At 39.3% G+C, this 22,506-nt stretch overlaps 1 protein-coding gene across 1 annotated transcript; it reads right to left on the bottom strand.

The window, feature by feature from the left end:
- Nucleotides 1–326: 326 nt before the first annotated feature.
- On the bottom strand, nt 327–21,191 carry LOC141696559 (heat shock 70 kDa protein 18-like). Its single transcript, XM_074500686.1, has 7 exons — nt 20,798–21,191; nt 20,545–20,702; nt 20,374–20,440; nt 19,094–19,339; nt 18,239–18,328; nt 9,377–9,592; nt 327–2,049 (listed from the first exon to the last, which is right to left on the bottom strand). The coding sequence occupies exons 1-7, from the start codon at nt 21,189–21,191 to the stop codon at nt 389–391; spliced, it is 2,832 nt and encodes a 943-aa protein (XP_074356787.1). The 3' UTR covers nt 327–388.
- Between the last annotated feature and the right edge of the window lie 1,315 nt (nt 21,192–22,506).

Here is a 22,506-nt window from a genome sequence, read left to right as displayed (position 1 = left end):
CATAGCAGTTATTTATCACGATATGATATACTATGGAAGTCATTTTTCAATAAATGATTGTTACAACACAGTTACTTATCACGGTTTGATATGTTATGAAAATCGTTGGTTTAAGACCACCACAGATATCTATAAATATGATGTTGTAGATCCATATAGAAACATGCAAGTGTATTAAAAAGTGAAAGTATAGTAATTACCTACTATGTCTTGATAGTTTGAACTCTGCCAAGGTATTAGTTCTTCACAAGCCACAATTTGGATGTTAGAAAGTTTATGTGCTTAATGTTGATTAAGATGATTCTTAAACAAGTGAATACCCAAAAATTGTGAAAGTTTTGAGAGCCATAATGGAAAATGTCTGCAAATTATGAAAACATGTAAGGTATCAAACTTCCTCAGTCTTAATGTCTGCACTGCTAGGAATGTATTGATTGCAGAGTTCTTCGTGCTGTTGCTTCTTGTACTCGTACTCATGAACTTCAGCATTTCTGTTTGCATCTAACCATTTGATAGCCTCTTTGAAAGAAGACCTCATCTTCCTCTTAACAGATAGTTTAAGATTCTTATTTCTTTCGGTGCAGTCTCTTATTTTATATACATAATCCTCAAATGCTTTCATTGCATTCATCTTTCTCCTAAATTCTTCATCTTCAGTCTTGAACTGTTCAGCAACCTGAACCATTTTTTCGATCTCCTCATCTGTCAGCATTCCTTTTTTGATAATTTGAATGCTGTTTTTAATTCCAGTAGTATTATCTTCATCTTCAGCTGAAGCATTTAGTACCCCATTAGCATCAATTGTAAAGGTTAAACGATAAATAAATTTTCCCCTTGGACCAGCAGGAATATCAGTTAGCTCAAACTCTCCCAGAAAATTGTTATCTTCTGTTCTTGCTCTCTCACCCTCAAAAACTCTGATTCGGATGAATGTTTGATTATCAGCCGCTGTTATATAACTACCTTGCATTGTATTAGGAATAGTTGTGTTTCTTGGAACAACTACAGACATGAGTCCACCTTTAACTTCAGTCCCGAGAGACAGAGGAGTCACATCAATCAGCTGCAAATTCTTGATCTTTCTATTACCCTCTCCACTTAATATAGCAGCTTGGACAGCTGCACCGTAGGCAACAGCCTCATCAGGATTTATGCTCTTGCAAAGTTCTTTCCCATCAAAAAACTCTTGCAAAAGCTCTTGTACTTTTGGAATTCTAGAAGAACCACCCACAAGAACAACATCATGGATCCTGCTCTTGTCCATCTTCGCATCTTCCAAACATTTCTTTACTGTCTCCACACAAGATCTAAACAAATCCATGTTTAAATCCTCAAATTTAGAACGGCTGATTTTTGTGCAGTAGTCAATTCCCTCGAACAAAGAATCTACATCAATTATTGTCATAACATTATGAGACAAAAACCTCTTTGCCTTTTCACAAGCGGTTCTCAATCTTCTTAATGTTTTGGCATTTCGGTTGATCTCTTTTCTGTGCTTCGTTTTGAAATCAGCAACACAATAATTTAGAAGACGATTGTCAAAATCCTCACCTCCAAGGTGAGTGTCACCAGCAGTAGCTAGTACTTCAATATTATCCTTTTTAATTTTGAGAAGCGAAACATCAAAAGTACCACCACCAAGATCAAATACAAGGACAATTTTCTCCCCTTCTAAGCTACTTGTAAGCTCCTTGTCAAGACCATAAGCAACTGCAGCAGCTGTCGGCTCAACAAGAATACGCAGAACATTGAGACCTGCTATTGTTGCTGCATCTTTTGTAGCCTGGCGCTGTGAGTCATTAAAGTGTGCAGGGACAGTGACCACAGCATTCTTTATTTTACTTCCCAAGTAGTCTTCTGCAATCTCCTTCATCTTAGTAAGAACCATCGCAGACAACTCCTCAGGTGAGAATTGTTTCTCCACACCTTTATAATCGACAACAATCTTGGGCTTTTTATCTTGGTCACCGATAACCTTAAAAGGCCACAGGTTCATGTCGCTTTTGACAGTCAAATCTGTGACTCTCCTTCCGATCAACCTTTTAGCATCTGTGCACACAAAAAGTTCAAGTTTACTAACTACAGGTGCAATAAAATCCACCATAAGCATGTATCTGCAGTATTTTTTAAGAGGCATAATATCGACACTTTCTCGTCCTGCAACCGATCTTAATTGTTAGAGAAAGATCCTAACTGAATCTTATAATAACTTCAACCAATAATTTAAAATAAAGCTAAACATAATTCATGCAAAACTCAAATAAGATATTCACGTAAATACGAGCAGTGGCGGATGTAGTGTAATGCATGGTGTGTCACTTGACACACCATTATTTTCAAGGAAATTATTTCTTTTTTTTACGGCTTATACGAATTATGCTTGTGCCTCCATTCTCTACCGAAGTCTCATTTATGTTCACAAGTACAACTTGTATTCCAAACTCATCCCATTTATTGCTCATATCAATATCAATGAAAAAAGAGTATACTACTGCTTACAAGTTTGTGAAATTGTCAAATAGATGTTTTACTTTACTATTTTTCTATTTTCACTGGCTTGTTAATCTCTGATTAGATAAGTCTCAGTAGGTTAATTTGGGATTGTATTTAGTTAATTTAGGATTGTGTGATTAGATAAGTGTTATTATGTAACATTTTAGGCTCAGTGAAAAGTTTGTATGCACCTTTAATTCTTAACACACCATTTATAAACTTCTGTATCCGTCACTGAATACGTATACCTACGATTCTCCTACAAATCTTTAATATTTATACAAGACAACAACCGAAACTTATAATAACTCCAACTTAATAATTTAAAATCAAGCTAAACATACTTCAAAAATCATATGGCTCCTACACACAGAGCAATAAACTTTGAAGAAGAAGCAAACGAAGAAGGACTCAAAACAAACATGGAACTAATTGATGAGGTCCGGGACCAAGCTGTACAAAGGATGGAAAAATACAAGGAGAAAACAAGAGACCACTTCAGTAAGAAGTCAAGAGTCAAAAACTTCCAAGTTGGAGACTTAGTCCTTCGAGACACTGAAGCATCAGATCCCACAAACACCGGAAAGTTAATGCCCAAATGGGAAGGACCATACAAGGTCAAAGAAGTTCTCAGGCCAGGAACCTACAAGCTCTTGAACATGGATGACTCAGAAGTCCCAAACACCTGGCATGGACTAAGGCTAAGAAAATTCTACAAGTAGTAAAGCAAACAAACTTGTAGCCAATACGGCAAGCAACCAATATGTTTCTCCTTCTACATTGTATGAATGATCAGTGAAAAGCTTTCTTTTTAAGTTGCATATGTTTCAAAAACAGCCACTAGTCCGGACAAGCTATTAGTCAGGACTAGAGCAACCAATTTTTACTTAGAATTAATTTTCTAACTAAAAGCAGCCACTAGTCCGGACAAGCTATTAGTCAGGACTAGAGCAACCAATTTTTACTTAGAATTAATTTTCTAACTAAAAGCAGCCACTAGTCCGGACAAGCTATTAGTCAGGACTAGAGCAACCAATTTTTACTTAGAATTAATTTTCTAACTAAAAGCAGCCACTAGTCCGGACAAGCTATTAGTCAGGACTAAAACAACCAATTTTTACTTAGAATTAATTTTCTAACTAAAAGCAGCCACTAGTTCGGACAAGCTATTAGTCAGGACTAGAGCAACCAATTTTTACTTAGAATTAATTTTCTAACTAAAAGCAGCCACTAGTCCGGACAAGCTATTAGTCAGGACTAGAGCAACCAATTTCTACTTAGAATTAATTTTCTAACTAAAAGCAGCCACTAGTCCGGATAAGAGGATTAGTCAGGACTAGAGCAACAAATCTTACCTGGAAAAATATTCTAAGGCAAAAACAAACTACAGAAACAAAGTAAAATAGCGTCAAGGAAAGCATTCATCACAAATTCACCGGACTCAACAAAGTCCGGAGCAAAGTACGAATATTACATAGATCGAACATATCAAAAAATCCTTAACAAATAGAAAGTCAAGCGTCCGGAGCACTGGGAGGAATGAAACTGGGACAGGGGCCGTCAAATGGCTCCGGTTCCCCCAATCCGAGCTCAATGTCTTCCTTAGCCTTGATAAACTCGGAGACGAAGCTATCCCAATCGGCCTCCGGATTAGTCTTGATGTGTCGCTCAGCAACCAGCCAGCAGCGAGCTATCTCCGGAGCACCAGCATTGGCAAGGGCCCTATCGTACTCCTCAGATCTTTTAAACTCATCGATAACCTCAGCCTCCGGACGAACAGCAGACATTTGCCTCCGGAGCTCTGCCAATTCGGATTTTAAATCAGAAACCTCCCTCTCCGCGTTATCAGCCCGGATAGTCACTTCATTCAGATTCTTGTTCAACCCGGACAAAGAGTTATCCTTCTCAATAATCTGGTCCCGGAGGTGACTAATCTCCGAGTCTTTATCAGCAATGGCACTCCGGGAGATTTTCAGTTCATTGTAGGCCAGAGAAGCTGATCCGGCCATATACCCACCAAGCTGCAAAAAATGAAAAAACTCAGAAAAATATTCTAAGGCAAATCAAGGCAAAAAACAAGAACATAAAGAAAATACCTGACCCCAGAGCCGGGAACACTCCTTCATTGTGGCATCGAATCTGGACTCATTCATCTTACTCCACTGAGGTTGAGTCGGAATCCCAGCCATGAACCGCGCCACCTTTTCCTCCAGCCCCGGACCACCTTCATCCGGACTATCCACATCAACTGCTTTCCCTTTGCCAGCCCCGGACCCAGAGCCAGCTTCATAGTTTTCAGCCCTAGGAGGTTTCGACCCAAGAGTCCGGAGCCTCTTCCTCCTCCGCCCAGAATCAGCACCTGGAACCTCCCCAATAGGACCTAGATCCTCAAGATTGTCAAACTCATTACCCATATCCAACTCAACATTATGCTCCGGAGTGGATTGGTTTAAATGAACTTCAGGCTCCGGATTGGGGACGGCATTGCTCTGTGATCCCTCCTCGGCCGAGGCGTTCGATCCGGAGCCACCAGCAGCATTTTTCTTTGGCAACTTGAAAGCCTTGCCCAAACCTTTCAGAGCATCACTGTAAGCGGAGGACGGCATGTCCGGATTATAATGTGGCAAACCTGCAGGAAACAAACAAAAAACACAAGTCAAAAACAAGAAGCAAAAACAAAGGGGAGCAGAAAAGAAACATTTAAAAGGTCCGGACAACAAAGAAAACTACTTACAGCCCAACCTATGCAAAGTTCTATGATTCATAAAGGTGTCTCGGGTCATCTGGAAACCCAGAGATTCACAAAATGCAAAAATTAAACGGAGAGCGTCACCCCGGAGCACATCCCTGCGGAAGCGAGTCCGGACTCCTTCCGAAGCTATATGGGGTAGATAGTACAAGTCCAAACCCCGGAGCATGATCAACTCCCCATTCCAAAACTTCAGCGAAGATTGCTGAATAACGGGCCTATAAGAGCCACCGTACCCACACTCCGGAGCCCGGAACCGAAGCTCGTATAACGGGAACTGGCTAGACCGGACTAAATGAAAGATGTGATGCCACAGCTTGAACGTGGGCTGAACTTTAAATTGATTGCAGGTGGCAATGAACCAAGTCATCCACTTTATTCCATTAGGCGTTATCTGCATTGGAGAGATCTTGTACACATATTTGCACAAATGTTTTAGAAACAAATGCCAGTGTGGATTCCATCCAGACCGGAGATGCTCCAACCACACGGGAACGAAGCCATCAGCCGGTCTATGATGAGCCCTCTCGTCCGGAGTCGGCCACCTCCACTCAATCCGGCGATCCAACTGAAAAGCAGCCCGGACCGCCGAATCCTGGGCTTCATTATCTAGCCCAGCATACTCATCCTTCAACTCATAGTGCTCATTGGCCACTATGCTGTTCGCAAACTTCCTATCAAAAGCTTCCCTATCATAGGGCCCCGGGCCAGCATTCTCCTGCCTAGCATATCCGGACCTAACGCTCCTAAAATAAAAACTGTTTTCTATCTCCTCGCTCTTAGTAACAAAATAACCAAGATCCTCCACCCACAAACCCTCCGGACTACAGGGTACCTTTCTCGAAGATATCTTAGCAACCGTAAGCTTCGTTATTGCCTCAGAATCCGAAGTGGAAGCCCTCTTCCCCATCGCGACCCGTTCAGAATCAGCAGAAGACTCAGAATCTGAACTAGATGGCCCCGGATAACAAGTTATGAAGGCCTTGGCAAGAGCTTTAGTCCGGACCATAAACCTAAAACAAGTTACAAAGGTTAGTCTAAAACTCCTACAGTTTATTTATCTTTGAAGCTACATGGTCCGGACTACCCTATGATTCATTTTTATTACAAGTTAAAAGCAACAATCCGGAGACCCAATGAAAAATACAGCACTAAACAGGCGCTCCGAACTGCAAAAACCTCGAAGATAAACCAAAACTAGCCTACTACTACGAACTCAAATAACACAGAAACACAAAAAAACCCACCAATTACAAACTCCAAATCCTAGGCTATGAGTCCGGACGGGGTATCCAAGTCCGGACCCTAACAGAAAACCCTAATTCCAGAAACACAATTAACACAGATCAAAAACCAAAACATGCCCACAAACACATATATATACACATACATACAGCAAAACAACAACAACAAAATGCAAGAACACATAAACAATACAACCAAACAATGAGGGCCACGGAGGACTCAAAGTAAAGACACAAACAGGGAAAAAGAGCAACACTTACGAGATTGATATAACGGAGCGACTGGGGACGACCAATAATCAACCACAGGCCAAGCTACAGCGACAGGTAACGACGGCAAGAACAACAAAGAAAGACCTCGAGAGAAAGAAATAAAAAGATAAAAGAAGAATTGAAGAAGCAATAAAAAGAAAACAAAGAAGGCAGCGCCTCCTTTTATAGGGGGTTAAAAACTAAATAGCCACGCCACGTGGCACGATCTCAGCCGCCCATCACGAGCGGTCATTATTGAAGAGTCATTATTACAGCACGTCTTTTGAAAAAGACAACTGTAACAATTCAAATAATTGGGGGGAAATTCCCCAAAACCGTTTAAACTTCCAAGTCCGGACTACACAACTCAATTTAATCCGGACTGGGGGCAAGAAAAGCTCAACTCCTGCTAAGGACAACCACCTTAGTCCTGATTCGCCGAACTCAGCGCAATCCGGACTGGGGGGCAAGAAAAGCGCAACTCCTGACAAGGGCAACAACCTTAGTTCGGATTCGCCAAACTCAGTGCACTCCAGACTGGGGGGAAGAAAAAGCTCAACTCCTGCTAAGGACAACCACCTTAATCCTGATTCGCCGAACTCAACGAACTCCGGACTGGGGGGCAAGAAAAGCTCAACTCCTACTAAGGACAACCACCTTAGTCCTGACTCGCCGAGCTCAGCGCAATCCGGACTCGGGGCAAGAAAAGCTCAACTCCTGCTAAGGACAACCACCTTAGTCCTGATTCGCCGAACTCAGCGCAATCCGGACTGGGGGGCAAGAAAAGCGCAACTCCTGACAAGGGCAACAACCTTAGTTCGGATTCGCCAAACTCAGTGCACTCCAGACTGGGGGGCAAGAAAAAGCTCAACTCCTGCTAAGGACAACCACCTTAGTCCTGATTCGCCGAACTCAACGAACTCCGGACTGGGGGGCAAGAAAAGCTCAACTCCTACTAAGGACAACCACCTTAGTCCTGACTCGCCGAACTCAACGAACTCCGGACTGGGGCAAGAAAAACCTCAACTCCTGCTAAGGGCAACCACCTTAGTCCTGATTCTCAACGAACTCCGGACTGGGGGGCAAGAAAAAGCTCAACTCCTGCTAAGGACAACCACCTTAGTCCTGATTCGCCGAACTCAGCGCAATCCGGACTGGGGGGCAAGAAAAGCGCAACTCCTGACAAGGGCAACCACCTTAGTCCTGATTCTCAACGAACTCCGGACTGGGGGGCAAGAAAAAGCTCAACTCCTGCTAAGGACAACCACCTTAGTCCTGATTCGCCGAACTCAGCGCAATCCGGACTGGGGGGGCAAGAAAAACGCAACTCCTGACAAGGGCAACAACCTTAGTCCGGATTCGCCAAACTCAGTGCAATCCGGACTGGAGGGCAAGAAAAGCTCAACTCCTTCCAATAAAATAATAAGAAACTCATGTTCTAAAAACAAACCCAAAAACACTCCCCCATCCATAAAATCTGCATAAGGGAGTGGGGGGCACATGATAGTACATATGGCTCCTGTTAGGCCTACTCTTAAGCTCCTAACTCCATATGGCTCCTGTTAGGCCTACTCTTAAGCTCCTAACTCCATACAGCTCCTGGGAGGCCTACTCTTAAGCTCCTAACTCCATACAGCTCCTGGGAGGCCTACTCCTAAGCTCCTAACTCCATACAGCTCCTGGGAGGCCTACTCCTAAGCTCCTAACTCCATACAGCTCCTGGGAGGCCTACTCCTAAGCTCCTAACTCCATGCAGCTCTTGGGAGGCCTACTCCTAAGCTCCTAACTCCATACAGCTCCGGGGATGCCTACTCCTAGGCTCATAACTCTACGCAGCTCCTGGAAGGGGTAGTCCCGCACACTACCACTCCTGACCAGCTTAGTCCCATAAGCGGAACCTTGATAAACCCCAACACGTGAGACGTTGGCCCAAGCACGTGACGGGGACAACTGTCACACATCAATCATGGGAATAATCAGGGCACGTGTCAGAGGATCCTCAAAACATTCCTCGACCAGTCCCGCGCTGACGCGTGTAAAGCATCCACTCCCGCCAGGTGCCCTCCGCTCCCAGAACCAATGACTACGATTCAAAGGTACCAACCCCAAAACCCTACCCTTGAGCTATAAATAGCCCAAGAAGGTGAGGTTTTGGGGTTAATGATTCTTTCACGCTCATATACACACACAGCAACCTTACATTCATATTCATCTTCATCTTCCCAAAAAGCTAGTTCTTACTCTCACGCCGGAGGCGCCGCGGGACTCTAACCCCCCTTCCGGTGTTGTTTTGTAGGAACCCAACCACAGCTACACCTCTACAGCGGCGAAGGATCCAGGACGGCGTCGAAGGAGCAGCCCCGCCACCAGGAGTTATCAAGAGGTATTCACAAATAGAGATATTCACGTAAATATAACTGAAACTTATAAAAACTCCGACCAATAATTTAAAATCAAGCTAGAATTCAGGCAACACTCAAATAGAAATATTCACGTAAAATACGATTCTACAAAAAATCTTTAATGTTTTTATAAGCCCAGAAGTGAAACTTATAACAACTCCAACGAATAATTTAAAATCAAGCTAAACATGGTTCAGGCAACACTCAAATAGAGATATTCACGTAAATACGAGTACCAAATACGGTGTTGACGGGATTACGAGCCGCTTGATTCTTAGCAGCCTCGCCAATGAAACGCTCCGTATCAGTGAAAGCAACACATGATGGTGTAGTTCTGTTACCAAGATCATTCGCAATGATTTCAACTCGATCATGTTGCCAAACTCCAACACATGAGTAGGTTGTTCCTAGGTCTATTCCAATTGCTACACCTTCATTGTTGGACATATTTACTGCAACAACTCAAAACAAAAACAAGTTGCAAGATAAACGAGTAAATATAAAACACCAACACGATGGCTTTTATCTAGGGTCGTGTAGAGGCTTTAGTGTTGTGTTTAACCTAGAAGGTAGCTAATAAACAACAAGTATTGTGTTTAACAAAAAAAAGGGCCCAAATGTCAGAAAAAATGACAAAAATAGCTTATTTTTAAAAAAATTTAACAAAAATAGCCTATTTTTAAAAAAAAATTAACAAAAATAGCAATTATGAAAAAATTGGCCAATTTTGGCCGATTGAATACTCCACTGTCAGTTGGGTATCCCAATTTATATAAGATACTCCACTGGTAGTTGGGTATTTCATATATGGGATACTCCACTGCCAGTTGGGTATCTTATATAAAGTGGATACTCCACTGACAGTTGGGTATCCCATCGGCCAAAGTTGGCCAACTTTTTAGAAATTGATTATTTTTGTCAATTTTGTGTAAAAATAGGCTAAATTTGTCATTCACCCCAAATGTCACCGGTTGAAACGGCCCTGAATGTCATTTTCTAGATAATCGGCCTCAAATGTTATTTCAAAATGGAGTTTTGGTTGAAATTTTTATTTTTAATGAAAAATGGAGTAGCCTGTTACGTTTTCAATTTTTTTTATTTTTTTTTTAAAATGAAAATGCAACTTCAATTCATGTTTATGGGGCCAAAACGCAATTTCAGGATGAGTTTTTCATATTAACTCATCTTGGATTTGCGTTTTGGTTTTGTTTTTTTTGCATCATCAGAAAAACTCGGTTGGAAACTGCGTTTTTACAGAAAACTAAGTTTGAAAACCCGTTTTTATATCCATAAACTAAAGACGAGACTACGTTTTTTACCAAAATAATTTCTGAAATTGCGTTTTCATCCAAAACACAGTTTGAAACCATGTTTTTAAACAAAAACACAAAACGAAACTACGTTTTTCTTTTATTTTAAAAAAATTGTTATAGAAAACTCAACACGAAATTGCGTTTTTCGTTTATTTTGAAAACTTTAACCGAAACCCCGTTTTGAATTGACATTTGGGGCCAATAATTTAAAAAATGACATTGAGGAACATTTGACTCAAGAAAGTGATATTTGGGACCGACGCCTTATTTAACCTAGAAGTTAGGCTCTTAAACAACCAATATTTGATATATAATATGAAATTGACAAAATGCTAGGTTAGACAAAATTAATTTTATTTAATATCAGTAGTAACTTTTATTTTTTCTAATTGTTGTCCTAATGTAGCTTTCTTAGGCCTGATTTTGTGTTTAGTATTTATGTATTAATATCAAGTGGATTTTTAGAAAGTGTTTTAATAAATTACTTATTTTAAGAAATTTATACAATAATATTGCTAACGAAATATCAGTATTTCGTTATTAGTGTGGTTTGTTATTATATAATTTGTTCATTATGTCATTATTCACTATTTAATAATATCATTTTTTTATTTCACACACTAATACAAACGTACACGGTACGCCCATATAAATTATTGCTAAATTATATAATACACATATATTCACTTTTAACCTCTACAAAGTACAATATTAAGCCCGCAAGGGTTGGTTCAGTTGGTTAAAGAGTGGATAATTATCCTCTTAATCACATGTTCGAATCCCACGGAAAAAGAGTTTATGATTATGCCTCATGAGCCAGAGCCTGTTGCTTAAATGCGGTTTACCTTGGTTCACGTGGTTTGCAGGCTATTGCGTGAACCCGTAGGGTGGTTTACATTGGTTCACGTGATTTGCAGGTTATTGCGTAAACCCGTAGGGTTTACCCAGTGCGCACCCGAAAGGTAGCGGCTGTGGATTACCTACGATAAAAAAAAGTACAATATTAAAACATTACTGAAAATTTCGTTAATAGTGTAATCAATCTATATCTATATCATATTATAATTATCGAAGTCATGTGCGAGTAACTTATCAAGCTAAATAAAAACTGCATTGAATCCTCTTTGCTTATGTTTAGGCTAAATTTAGTAGAAAACCAAACTTCACACTAATTCTTTTTAAAGGTACTCTATAATTTTTGTTCTTGTATGTATATCTTCTGATTTGTATATAACTCTTTTCTTGATATATCATCTTTCACTAGCCTTCATCCATTACTACTTTCCTGCCACCAGCCCCTAACTTTGTTGTATAATTGGTATTTTAGATAACCACCCTCCTAATTTCCAGGGCTGTTATTTGATTTGTTTCTATTATGGTACTCTACTCGTCCATTTGTATTGATCTTCCCTGTCTGTTAGCTATGTCCTTGTAAATTTACGTCATTAGACAGCTTCTTGTCCTTGCCTTCTCGTCCAGTCAAGCAAAAATCTGACACCAACAATTACCCTTAATTTGATTGGGAGTGTTCAACATCTAATGAAATTATCTTCATTTCATGTTCATGTCGATTCTAATCTTTGTAACATCATCAAAGGATAACTTGTTACCACACGTACTTCAGTCGCTTTGATTGTAGATCAATTCCTTGTCCTACCTGAACGCCAAACACTACAAGTACAGTTGTTGTCAAGTTGATGAGTGGAGTTTTCATATGTGTTGATTCGTACAAGAGTGATGTATCATCTTCTTTGCAGTAGTTTTGTCTTGAAGTTTAGATTTCATAGTCCATCGATATGTTCAGCTTATGTATGAGTATTTTTTTGATCTATTGTTGTACTATATCATGATGTTTCTAGGTCATGCACTTGTTTCTTTGATAAGTATGTACCTTCGAATAGACTTGTTATCTTGACGAAGTAATCGGATTTTGCCGATTAGACTTGCATGTAGATGTATTGGTTGTTATCTACTTCATTGTAGACAAATTGTCCAGCCATTGTACATGACTCGTCATGATGTTAATATTCTCGGTTGTTTGAAGTTGTGCAAAGTTGCATCCAAGTTGTTGTCATATTTTGATGTCTGTAGATTAAATATTTGTGCGTGTGTATACTCTTAGGTTCATAGTTTGTCACAAACTTTCGGGCTCGTACTTGTTGCCTCACTTTTGCGGTCTTCATAATGATGTTTGATTAATTGTACTCGTTCTCAACATCAAAAGGCTTTAGTATCCATAATCTCTGCAACTGAGGCACATACCTTTCACGAGGAAATGAAATATCCTCATTGGAAGGATGTAATGGCGAAAGAAATCAAAGCCTTGAAACTTCATAAAACTTGGACAATTACTCAACTACTACTAGGAAAGAAAGCCGTTAGTTGTAAATGAGTCTACAAAACTAAATTCTCTCCTGACGGTTCCTTCGATTGATATAAAGTTCCCCTTGTTGAAAAATGATACATACAACAAGAAGGCATTGATTATCTTGATACATTTGCTCCAGTTTCAAAACTTATCACAGTCCGTGCTCTTTTCTCTATTGTTGATGTAAGAAAATGGCATCTACATCAATTAAATGTCAATAATGCCTTTTTACAAGGTGATCTCTCAGAAGAAGTATACATGCGCCTTCCTCCTGGTTTTCAGAAAAAGCGCGATACTCGTGTTCTTCGTTTAAATAAATCAATCTATAGTCTTGAACAAGCTTCTAGGGAGTGGTTCGCAAAATTTTCCTCTACACTTCTTGTAAGAAACAATGGCACAGAAGAGAAGCTTGATAAAACACTTTTATAGTATTATTCTTGCTTATCATATACAAGAGGAGTATCAGAATATATAAGCTTATTCTAGACATACAAGAATCCCAACAGACTAGAAATCAGATCAGCACCAAATCTGGAATTAATAAAAACAGATCCGTGAGATTATTCCCATAATAAAGGACTGTATAAATCATCTCTTAACTGTCCACAAATCTCTCCAGGTCATCTGATCTTCAAGACTCCCCCTCAAGGTAGATTGTACATATCGAACAATCCTAGCTTGCTGATCCTTCTTCCAAATAAGGGTTTAGAAAATCCTTTAGTTAAAATGTTTGATGTTTGCTCTGCTGAAGGTATATAAGGAATGCAGATGTTCCCGTCTTCAATCTTCTCTTTAATAATATATTGATCAACATCTACATATTTCGTACGATCATGATGGACAGGGTTTTGAGCTATGTTGATGGCAGCCTTGTTGTCACTGTACAATTTCATAGGGCTTTTTGTTGAAACTTGAAGTTCTTTGAGTAATAGCTTCAGCCAAATCAGTTCACTAACTTCATTTTCCAAAGACCCAAATTCAGCCTCTGCGCTACTTCTGGCGACTATATTTTGTTTCTTGCTCCTCCACGTGACCAAGTTTCCTCAAACATAAGTACAATACCCAGAGGTAGATCTCCTATCTACTACTGAACCAACCCAATCTACATCAGTATAGGCTTCAATTTCTCGCGACTCTCCTTTCTCGAAGAACAATCCTTTTCATGGAGTTCTCTTTAAATACCTTAATATTCAAATAACCGCGTCCATGTGTTCTTTATATGGCTTGTGCATAAACTGACTTGCCATGCTAACGACAAAAGCTATATCAGGTCTTGTGTGGGCTAAATATATGAGTTTCCCAACAAGTCATTGATATCTACATTTGTCTACAGGTGCACTAGTATACTCCATATCCGTTGATAGTCTCTACACACTCAACTGAAACAATTCCAAGTGTAGAAGACATGATTACTGTACAATCACTTCTAGGACTGAGGGAAGGGAGTGATAATTTGAGTGAGAGGCTGGGTTGCTCCCAGGCAAAAGGAGAGATTGAGAGCTCAAATATGCATGCTATTTCTTCCAGCATGGCAAAAGTAAGTGAGAGGAGTATCACCTTAGTAGGTGAAGGTGAGGGAGTCAATTGTGTGAGCCAGGGGGAGCCCCTGATGCAAGAAAATAGAGAAAATGAGAGAAAGGCAGGTACAGCAGATATAAGGGTGGAACCAGCCATTGCAAGTGAGTCAATGATTGTGGATGATGCTGAAAAGGAAAGACAATTTCAGCAACATTACAAAGCTGTAATTGATAACATTTCCTTGGATGCTGACACTTCTACTCATCCTGTGCCAGCCTATCAATTGTTGGCTGCTCAGGGCAATGAGGAGGCAGAAAATACACTACATCTAGTACATACAACAGAATCTCTTCAAAGAGATAAAGCTGCTATTAACAAGATGCCTTCTACAGCTGGTGAGTCATCTGAGGAATTTGGAGTAAATTCTGATGATGATGACTCTGTTTCTTCTGATGGAAGCATGAACTTAGGGGGAGATGAAGGCCCTAGTTCAATTCCAAATCTACCTGAATGGGCCTTGACAAAGGAGTCTACACCAGGGCAATTCAATGTCTCCTTAGTCAAACAAATCAGTACTATTCAATAGGCCATTCAGAAAACTTCTCATGCCGGTACCAAGGCTATCCTTACAGCTCACCTGGACTCACTGCATCTCATGAAGTTGCAGCAAGTAAGACAGAATCTGAGTATGGATGAACTCAGAAAGGATATTGCTGACTTGAAATCCTACAATTCTGAAAAATTGGATTCAGTCATGCCCTATGGTACAATGCAGGACTTTTTGTTGAGATTGAAAAAGGAATCAAATACTGAAAAGAGACTGGCCAAGTTGGAAGACAGAGTTCAAGGTATTGAAGATTCTGTGGCCACCATTCTTCATAACCAACAATCTCAAACAAGTCTACTTATGCAGCTGGCAAAAGCACAGGGCTTGACCCCTCTCCTTGATGATAACAAAAAGGGGGAGAGTAAAAGGGAAGGGGAAGGAGAGCCATCTACAAAAATCCAAATATCTAAAGTGCTAGTTCCTGCCATCACTACTTCTCCAATCATTCAAATCAAAGGAAAGCCTGATGGAATTGATTTAATCCAGCTGGCAGCAGCTGAAATTCAAGTGAAAGAGCAAAGGAGGAGAATTGATGAAAGGATGCAACAGTTGTTTGGCTCTACACAAGATAAATCAATATCAGTGAAACATAGCACAAAGGTTGAACCAATCAATATGGAGCACAAGCCAGAAAGGAGAAATAAGGTTGGAGAGACTTCTTTCAAGAATTTAAAACCTATGGTTCTCAAGCCCAACACTAGATCCAGCAAGGACTCCACAAAGAACCCCCTAGACTTTGCTCAGATGAAAGAAGTGGACTTTCCTCTTCCAAAGCCTGATGAAGACAAAGTTCTGGGTGCTAGCATCATAAAACGCAAGGAGACCAAGGACAAAGCTAAGAGAATGAACATGGCCATTATCTATAGAGAGGGAAAGAGTATCTGTGTGATGCAAGGACATCCCAAATTTCCAAAGGCCAAGAGGGAAGAAACCAAAAGGTTGAAGAAAGAAGCTGAAAAACTCAAGGCTGACAAAAGAGCACAAGCAAAGCTTGAACAACAGCTAAAGTCAAGTCAAGTTGAAGAAAAGAAAGGAATTGAAGTCAGGGGTGAAGACAAGATTGCTAACTTAGATGAGGTTCTTGGGAGTATATTTGGTGAAAATATGGAGGAAAGAGAGGAATGGTAGAAGGGAAACAGAAGAAAGGCCAAGGCACATAGAAGGAGTGAAGATAACACTGAAGAAACTATATCAATATCTAAACCACTACCTTCCATACCTGAACCCTTTGTTGCTGATCCCACTATAAACATCCACGGTGAACCAATCATCCCAAAAGAGGAACCTATTGATTGGGAGAACATCAAATTGCCTACCTTTTTAACCACTCTTCCACTACCAAAGAAACAGAAAAGAAAATCCAAATCTACACCTCCCCTAACCTCTAAGAAATTCACTCAAAAACAAAAACCTAACCCTGAGCCACCCATTTCTAAAGATGATTATATTCACATCTGTGACATAAAAGAAATTTCAGACATTGATCTCTATCTGGATGAGCTGGAGGATGTAAGGGGAATAGCTGCCTACAGACAGCTACCAGAGAGACTGGTGTTCAGATACAAAGGAGCTGGGGAAAGAACACGGCCTCTCTACAGGATTCTGAATGAAGGCTACTCTACCTTGATCAGAGTCTATTCATCCATACAAAAGGATTCTGGCTTTACCAGGACTGCCAAGACTGAAATTCTCAACAAGATTGCCAACATAAGGAAAACTTGGAGGGAGCCCAATGCTTTGCCCAGAACCTTACTCATTCAAGAAAAGGGAACTACAATTCACAAATCACCTCATTGGTTGATGGAATTTAGAGATGATAAATGAGTCAGAAGATTTTTCAGACTTGAAGACCAACTCAAGATTGCCAGCAATGAAACTCTCAAGGAAATGCAATCTAAGTTGGATATCAGTGATGAAGATGAAGCTGAATTCTTCAGACAACTCCAACTCCAAATTGAGGAAAATGACAAAGGGCTAGGAAAGAAAACTAGGGAACAAAGAAGAAAAAGATGATTTGCTCAGGTTAGAGGAGCACCCTTGGAAATTCTGTAAATCTTCAATTACCTCCTAGTACATACACTTTTACAGCACTTTTAAATTTCTACTTAGTTTCAATTCATATATTTGTTAAGTGTTTTGTTATCATCAAGTTAACTCTGAATTTATGCCTACAATTCTTATAGACATAAATAGGGGGAGATTGTTAGGAATATATGTGCATTAGTTTGATGATATGTTTAACAAAACACTTAAGTAGAAGTCTAGTGTTTGTAGCCTCAACGGATAAGACCACTTTGGCTATCCGTTGATGGTGTAGCTTTACTTAGAAATAAGTCTAGTGTTGTAGCACATTTCAGTCTCTGAATTTAAGATATTATTCTTAGAAGTTGAGGGAAATTATAAGTCATGTTGACTACTAGAGGATATGCAGATAGGAAGGCCAATTGTAAATATTTCATGCCTTGTAAATTTGTATAAATGAAGTGGTGTCAACGGATAACTTAAAGACCTTCAACGGATGAGAAACAAAGCTTCAACGGATGTCTCTAAAGCTTCAACGGATAACATCCTTCAACGGATGAGCGCATCAACGGATAGAGCTTCAACTGCTAACACATCAACGGATAAAGCCATCAACGGATGAAGGCTTCAACGGATGTTCTGTTAAATAACAGTTGATAAGTGGTAGTTGTAACTGCAGACAGAGGCACATGGGTAAACAGAGACAACTGAGATGTGACAGCCTAATTTCAGGAACATCAGAAAAAGCAGCCGTTCTACTCTAGTATAAAGAGGCAATAGTCAACAATGTATCGGAGTAAACTGGAGAAGAAACAAGTGGAGAACTTATTTTATTATTTTATTTTATCCTTGTCTTCACTTGTAAACTTGGTGATATATAAACCAAGTAGCAGCTAGTAATTAGAGAATAATTTTTCCAGAGCTGTTTAGAAAAATCTTGAGAGAAAAATTATCTAGTTTGTACTAGGACGCAGCTGTGATCAAATTCTTAGATCACAAAATTTCTGAAATACCATCTCTGGTGGAACAACAATCCACCAGAAAAGTTTTTAAGGTCTGTTGTGTTCTTTTCATTAGTGTTTGAATATATATATGTCTGTATTAGCTTAAAGCAATTCACACACTTGTTTATCTTGAACACTTAGCCTTTAAAACTGCTCAAAACTTGAAAAAGTTTTGAGATTTACATTCAACCCCCCTTCTGTAAATCTCATTGTTAGTCCACTAGGAATAACAAGAATGCTTGATCTATTTCGAGCAATCTCCATACCAAGAAAATACCTTGGCATTCCCATATCTTTGATCTCAAATTCGTCTTCCATCTTTCTTTTTAAGCTATTAATCTCGGGAATATTATCACCTGTTATGATAATAGCATCAACGTATACTATTAGTATAGTTGACTTGCCGCCTTCGTGTTTGTAGAATAAGGTATGATCAGCATGAGCTTGTTTATACCCTTGTTGGCGGACAACTTTTGTGAACCTTTCAAACCATCCTCTCGGTGATTGTTTCAGTCCATAAATAGTTTTTTCAGCTTACAAACTTGTCTTATTTTTCCAACACTCTTAAAACCAGGAGGTAGTTTCATATAAATTTCTTCCTTCAAGTCTCCGTTAAGAAATGCATTCTTGATGTCAAGTTAATGGAGCGTCCGGTTTAGATTTGCTGCAAGAGAGAGAAGTACACGAATTATATTTAGCTTGGAAACAGGAGCAAAAGTCTCTTGATAATCTATCCCGTATGTTTGATGAAGTCTTTGGCAACTAAACGTGCTTTGTGCCTTTCAATAGACCCATCAAATTTATATTTCACAGTGAATACCCATTTACATCCTACTGGAACAACATTTTTGGGTCTATTTACCAATTCCCGAGTGTCGTTCTTTTTCAGAGCTTTCATTTCCTCTTCAAATGCCCTTTTCCACTCAGGTCGTAAAGCTTCCTGAATATTTTTGGGAATTTATTTTCCTTCAAGATTGGATACCAGTGTTTTCATAGAAGGTGATAAATGATCATATTGTACAAATTGTGCTATAGGATGTTGAGTACAAGAGCGAACACCTTTCCTTAAAGCAATAGGTAAATTATTGAATTTTCCACAAGAGAATGAACATGTAAGTTACCTGATTCCGGGTCAGATTCATGATAAGTCTCGAGAGCTGAAGGTGGCTGTTGATTCTTCCAACGAGAATAAACAAGAAGCTCTTTATTATGATGGGTGTTTTTCTGTTCATCTAAATCAGACACCTTGTTTTTCTTTTGATTACTTTCAGCATCAAGATTCTCCCCTTGTTTTTTATTCTCATCACCAGTCTCTTCATTTGGCAAAGATGAATACTCATAGGGATAAAGAGGGAAATCGAGGATTTCTGGAAAATATTTCCAAGAGGTAGAGTTTTGCCAAATATTTTCTTCACTAATTCTTTCACCGTGTTTCTGTTTCTCTTCCCCTCGAAGAAAATTTTAGGGAAAGAAAAGAGTATTTTCAAAGAAGTTAAGATCCATGGTCACAATTAATTTTTTCTTTTCAGGAAAGTAACATTTATACCTCTTCTGGTTCGCAACATATCCAAGAAAAATACACTTTAAGGATTTTGGGTCAAGTTTGTTTCGATTGAGTTCATGGTTGTGGGCAACCACAGTACACCCGAACACTTTTAGAGGAAGACTACTGATAGTCCTATTTTCTGGAAAAGATTTAGATAATATGCTTAGTGGAGTTTGTAACTGAAGAACCTTTGAGGGCATTCTGTTTATAAGGTAGCAAGCAGTGAGAACAACATTCCCCCAGAAAAGTTTAGGAGTGTTGGATGTGAACATAATTGACCTAGCAACCTCCAAAAGGTGTTTATTTTTTCTTTCAGTGATGTCGTTTTGTTGGGGGTGTAGGTGCAAGAACTTTGATGAATGATCCCATTTTCAATGAGATATTTTCCTAAAATCTGGTTAAAATACCCTTTACCGTTATCTGTGTGTAAGATTTAGATATTCGTAGAGTATGGAGTTTCAACCATTTTGTGAAAATTTATGAAAATTTGTTTGGCATCAGATTTATCTTTGAGCAAGTACAACCAACACACACGAGTATGATCATCGATAAAGGTAATGAACCAAAGTTTTGAGTAAATGTTATGAAACTGAGAAGGCCCCCAAATGTCAATATGAATCATGGAAAAAGGTCTAGTAGCTTTATAAGGTTTGGGTTTAAAGACAGATATTTGATGTTTGGATAACTGACAGATTTCACATTGAAAATTATCATCATTCTTAAATAAGGAAGGAAATAGATGCTTCAAATATGTAAAACTGGGATGTCATAATCTGAAATGCCACAATATTACTTGATTTTACCTTGATGAAGGTTCCCAACTAACATTATGAACTTATTTATTCTCGTCGTTGCCCATGTCAAAGTAATACAACCCCTCATACTCACTAGCTTTGCCAATCCTCTTCCCCGAACTCAAGTCCTGAAATTCACAACAATTCTGTGAGAAATGACTTTACAATTACAATCCTCTGAAATTTTGCTTACAAACAATAGATTACATGATAGATTTGGAACATGTAATACAGCCTCGAGAACAAGAGTTGAGTTAATTTTAACAGTTCCAATTCCAGCAATCGGAGACAATGACCCATCAACAATTCTTACTTTAGTATTCCCATGATTCAGAATATATGAGAAAAATAATTGAGCACAACCTGTCATATGATCTGAGGCACCGGAATCTATAATCCAAGATCTTAATTTATCTTGTGACAACTTACAACTGAATGCAAATGTCCTTCATGTGCAATGAAAGTACCAGGAGAAAGAAAATTACCTTGTTGGGAAACTAAAGAAGTACAAGTTTTATTATCAGGAGAGAGAAGCTTATAAAGGCGCTCAAGTTGCTCCTTATTGAGGTTGATGCCGCCTATATTTTCACCAGGTTTTTGTTCAGCTCGTTTAACATTGGTTTGATAGGCAAGAGTATCCTTCTGAAAGTGCCCAGACTGCCTTTGATGTTCACGATAATTCTGATTTGGAGGTTTTCCATTCAATTTCCAGCAAGTTTCTTTAGTGTGACTAGTTTTTTTATAATAGTCACACCAAAGATTTCCTTTTCTAGGACGCCTTGGTTCATTCGAGAATTCGGATTTTCGCATCTGATCATAACTCTTAGAGACAAGTGTAGAAGCCTCTGATTGAATAGTAGATTTAGGATCACCAAGCATAATTTTCCGTCTACTTTCCTCCCTTCAAACTTCAGCGAAGACTTCTTTAATTTGAGGCAGTGGTCGCATTCCTATCATTCTTCCGTGGACCTCATCTAGATCCTTGTTCAATCCAGCTAGTAAGTCAAAAGTACGGGTGTTTCCAACAAGTTCTGCATATTTGCCTACACAATCACTGTACCAGTCATTTGGCTCAAATATATCCAGCTCCTGCCATAACTTGGTAAGAGTTGTTTAGTACTCTATGACGTCCATACTTCCTTGTTTGAGATCTCTGGCTTTATCTCTTAATTCACACAACTGTACTGAATTATCCAAATTAGCGTATGAAACTTTCACCTTGTCCCAAATGACCTTGGCTATGGAGTGGACCAAATATAATGACCCAATTTGTTCCTCCATGGAGTTGATGAGCCAGGACATCACCAAAGCATTTTGAGTGTCCCACGTATTGTACGAAGGATTAGTTGAACTTGGTTTCTTTAGCGAACCATCAAGAAACCCAGTTTTTCCTCTTCATCGTATAACCATTTGTACAAATCTTGACCATTGAAGATAATTTTTTTCATTTAGTTTGAAGGGAGTAATCTGAAGGGGAAGGGTAGAGTTATCAATGGGATTAATAGCAAGTTTAGGTAGTTGAGATGATTCCACAACAGCTTCATCATTTCTGTCCTTTCTTGATCCGGTAAGGGCCTGTCTATAGCGTGTCATGGTGTTTTTTTCTTTCAACAATAGCCTTGCTCTGATACCATGTAACAATGGCACAGAAGAGAAGCTTGATAAAACATTTTTATTGTATTATTCTTGCTTATCATATATAAGAGGAGTCTCAGATTATACAGGCTTATTCTTGACATACAATAATCCCAACAGACTAGAAATCATATCATCATCAAATCTGGAATTAATAAAACAGATCCCTGACATTATTCCCATAATAAAGGACTGTATAAATCATCTCTTAACTGCCCACAAATCTCTACAAGTCATCTGATCTCCATGTCAAAGAACCAGTTACTCTAGAATCTCAAGATTTTAGATAATGGCCCTTTCCAGGATCTTATATTCTAATATTCCCCCTCACTCGAGAGCCCATTTATGGGTCGAAGAGTAAATCACGGGCGCCCATCTTTGGGGCATAAATTTGCCTTTCGTGTCCCTCATAAATTGTGAGAAATATTGGGGCTGGCAGGGATCGAACCTGATTCCTCTGCCGGCCTGACCTCTGATACCATGTCAAGGAACCAGTTACTCTAGAACATCAAGGTTTTGGAGAATGGCCCTTTCCAGGATCTTATATTTTAACACTTCT

This window comes from Apium graveolens, chromosome 11 (assembly GCF_009905375.1).
Source record: "Apium graveolens cultivar Ventura chromosome 11, ASM990537v1, whole genome shotgun sequence".
NCBI classification, from domain to species: domain Eukaryota; kingdom Viridiplantae; phylum Streptophyta; class Magnoliopsida; order Apiales; family Apiaceae; genus Apium; species Apium graveolens.
Note: the sequence above shows the minus strand (reverse complement) of the source record. Positions and strands in the feature narration are given on the sequence as shown.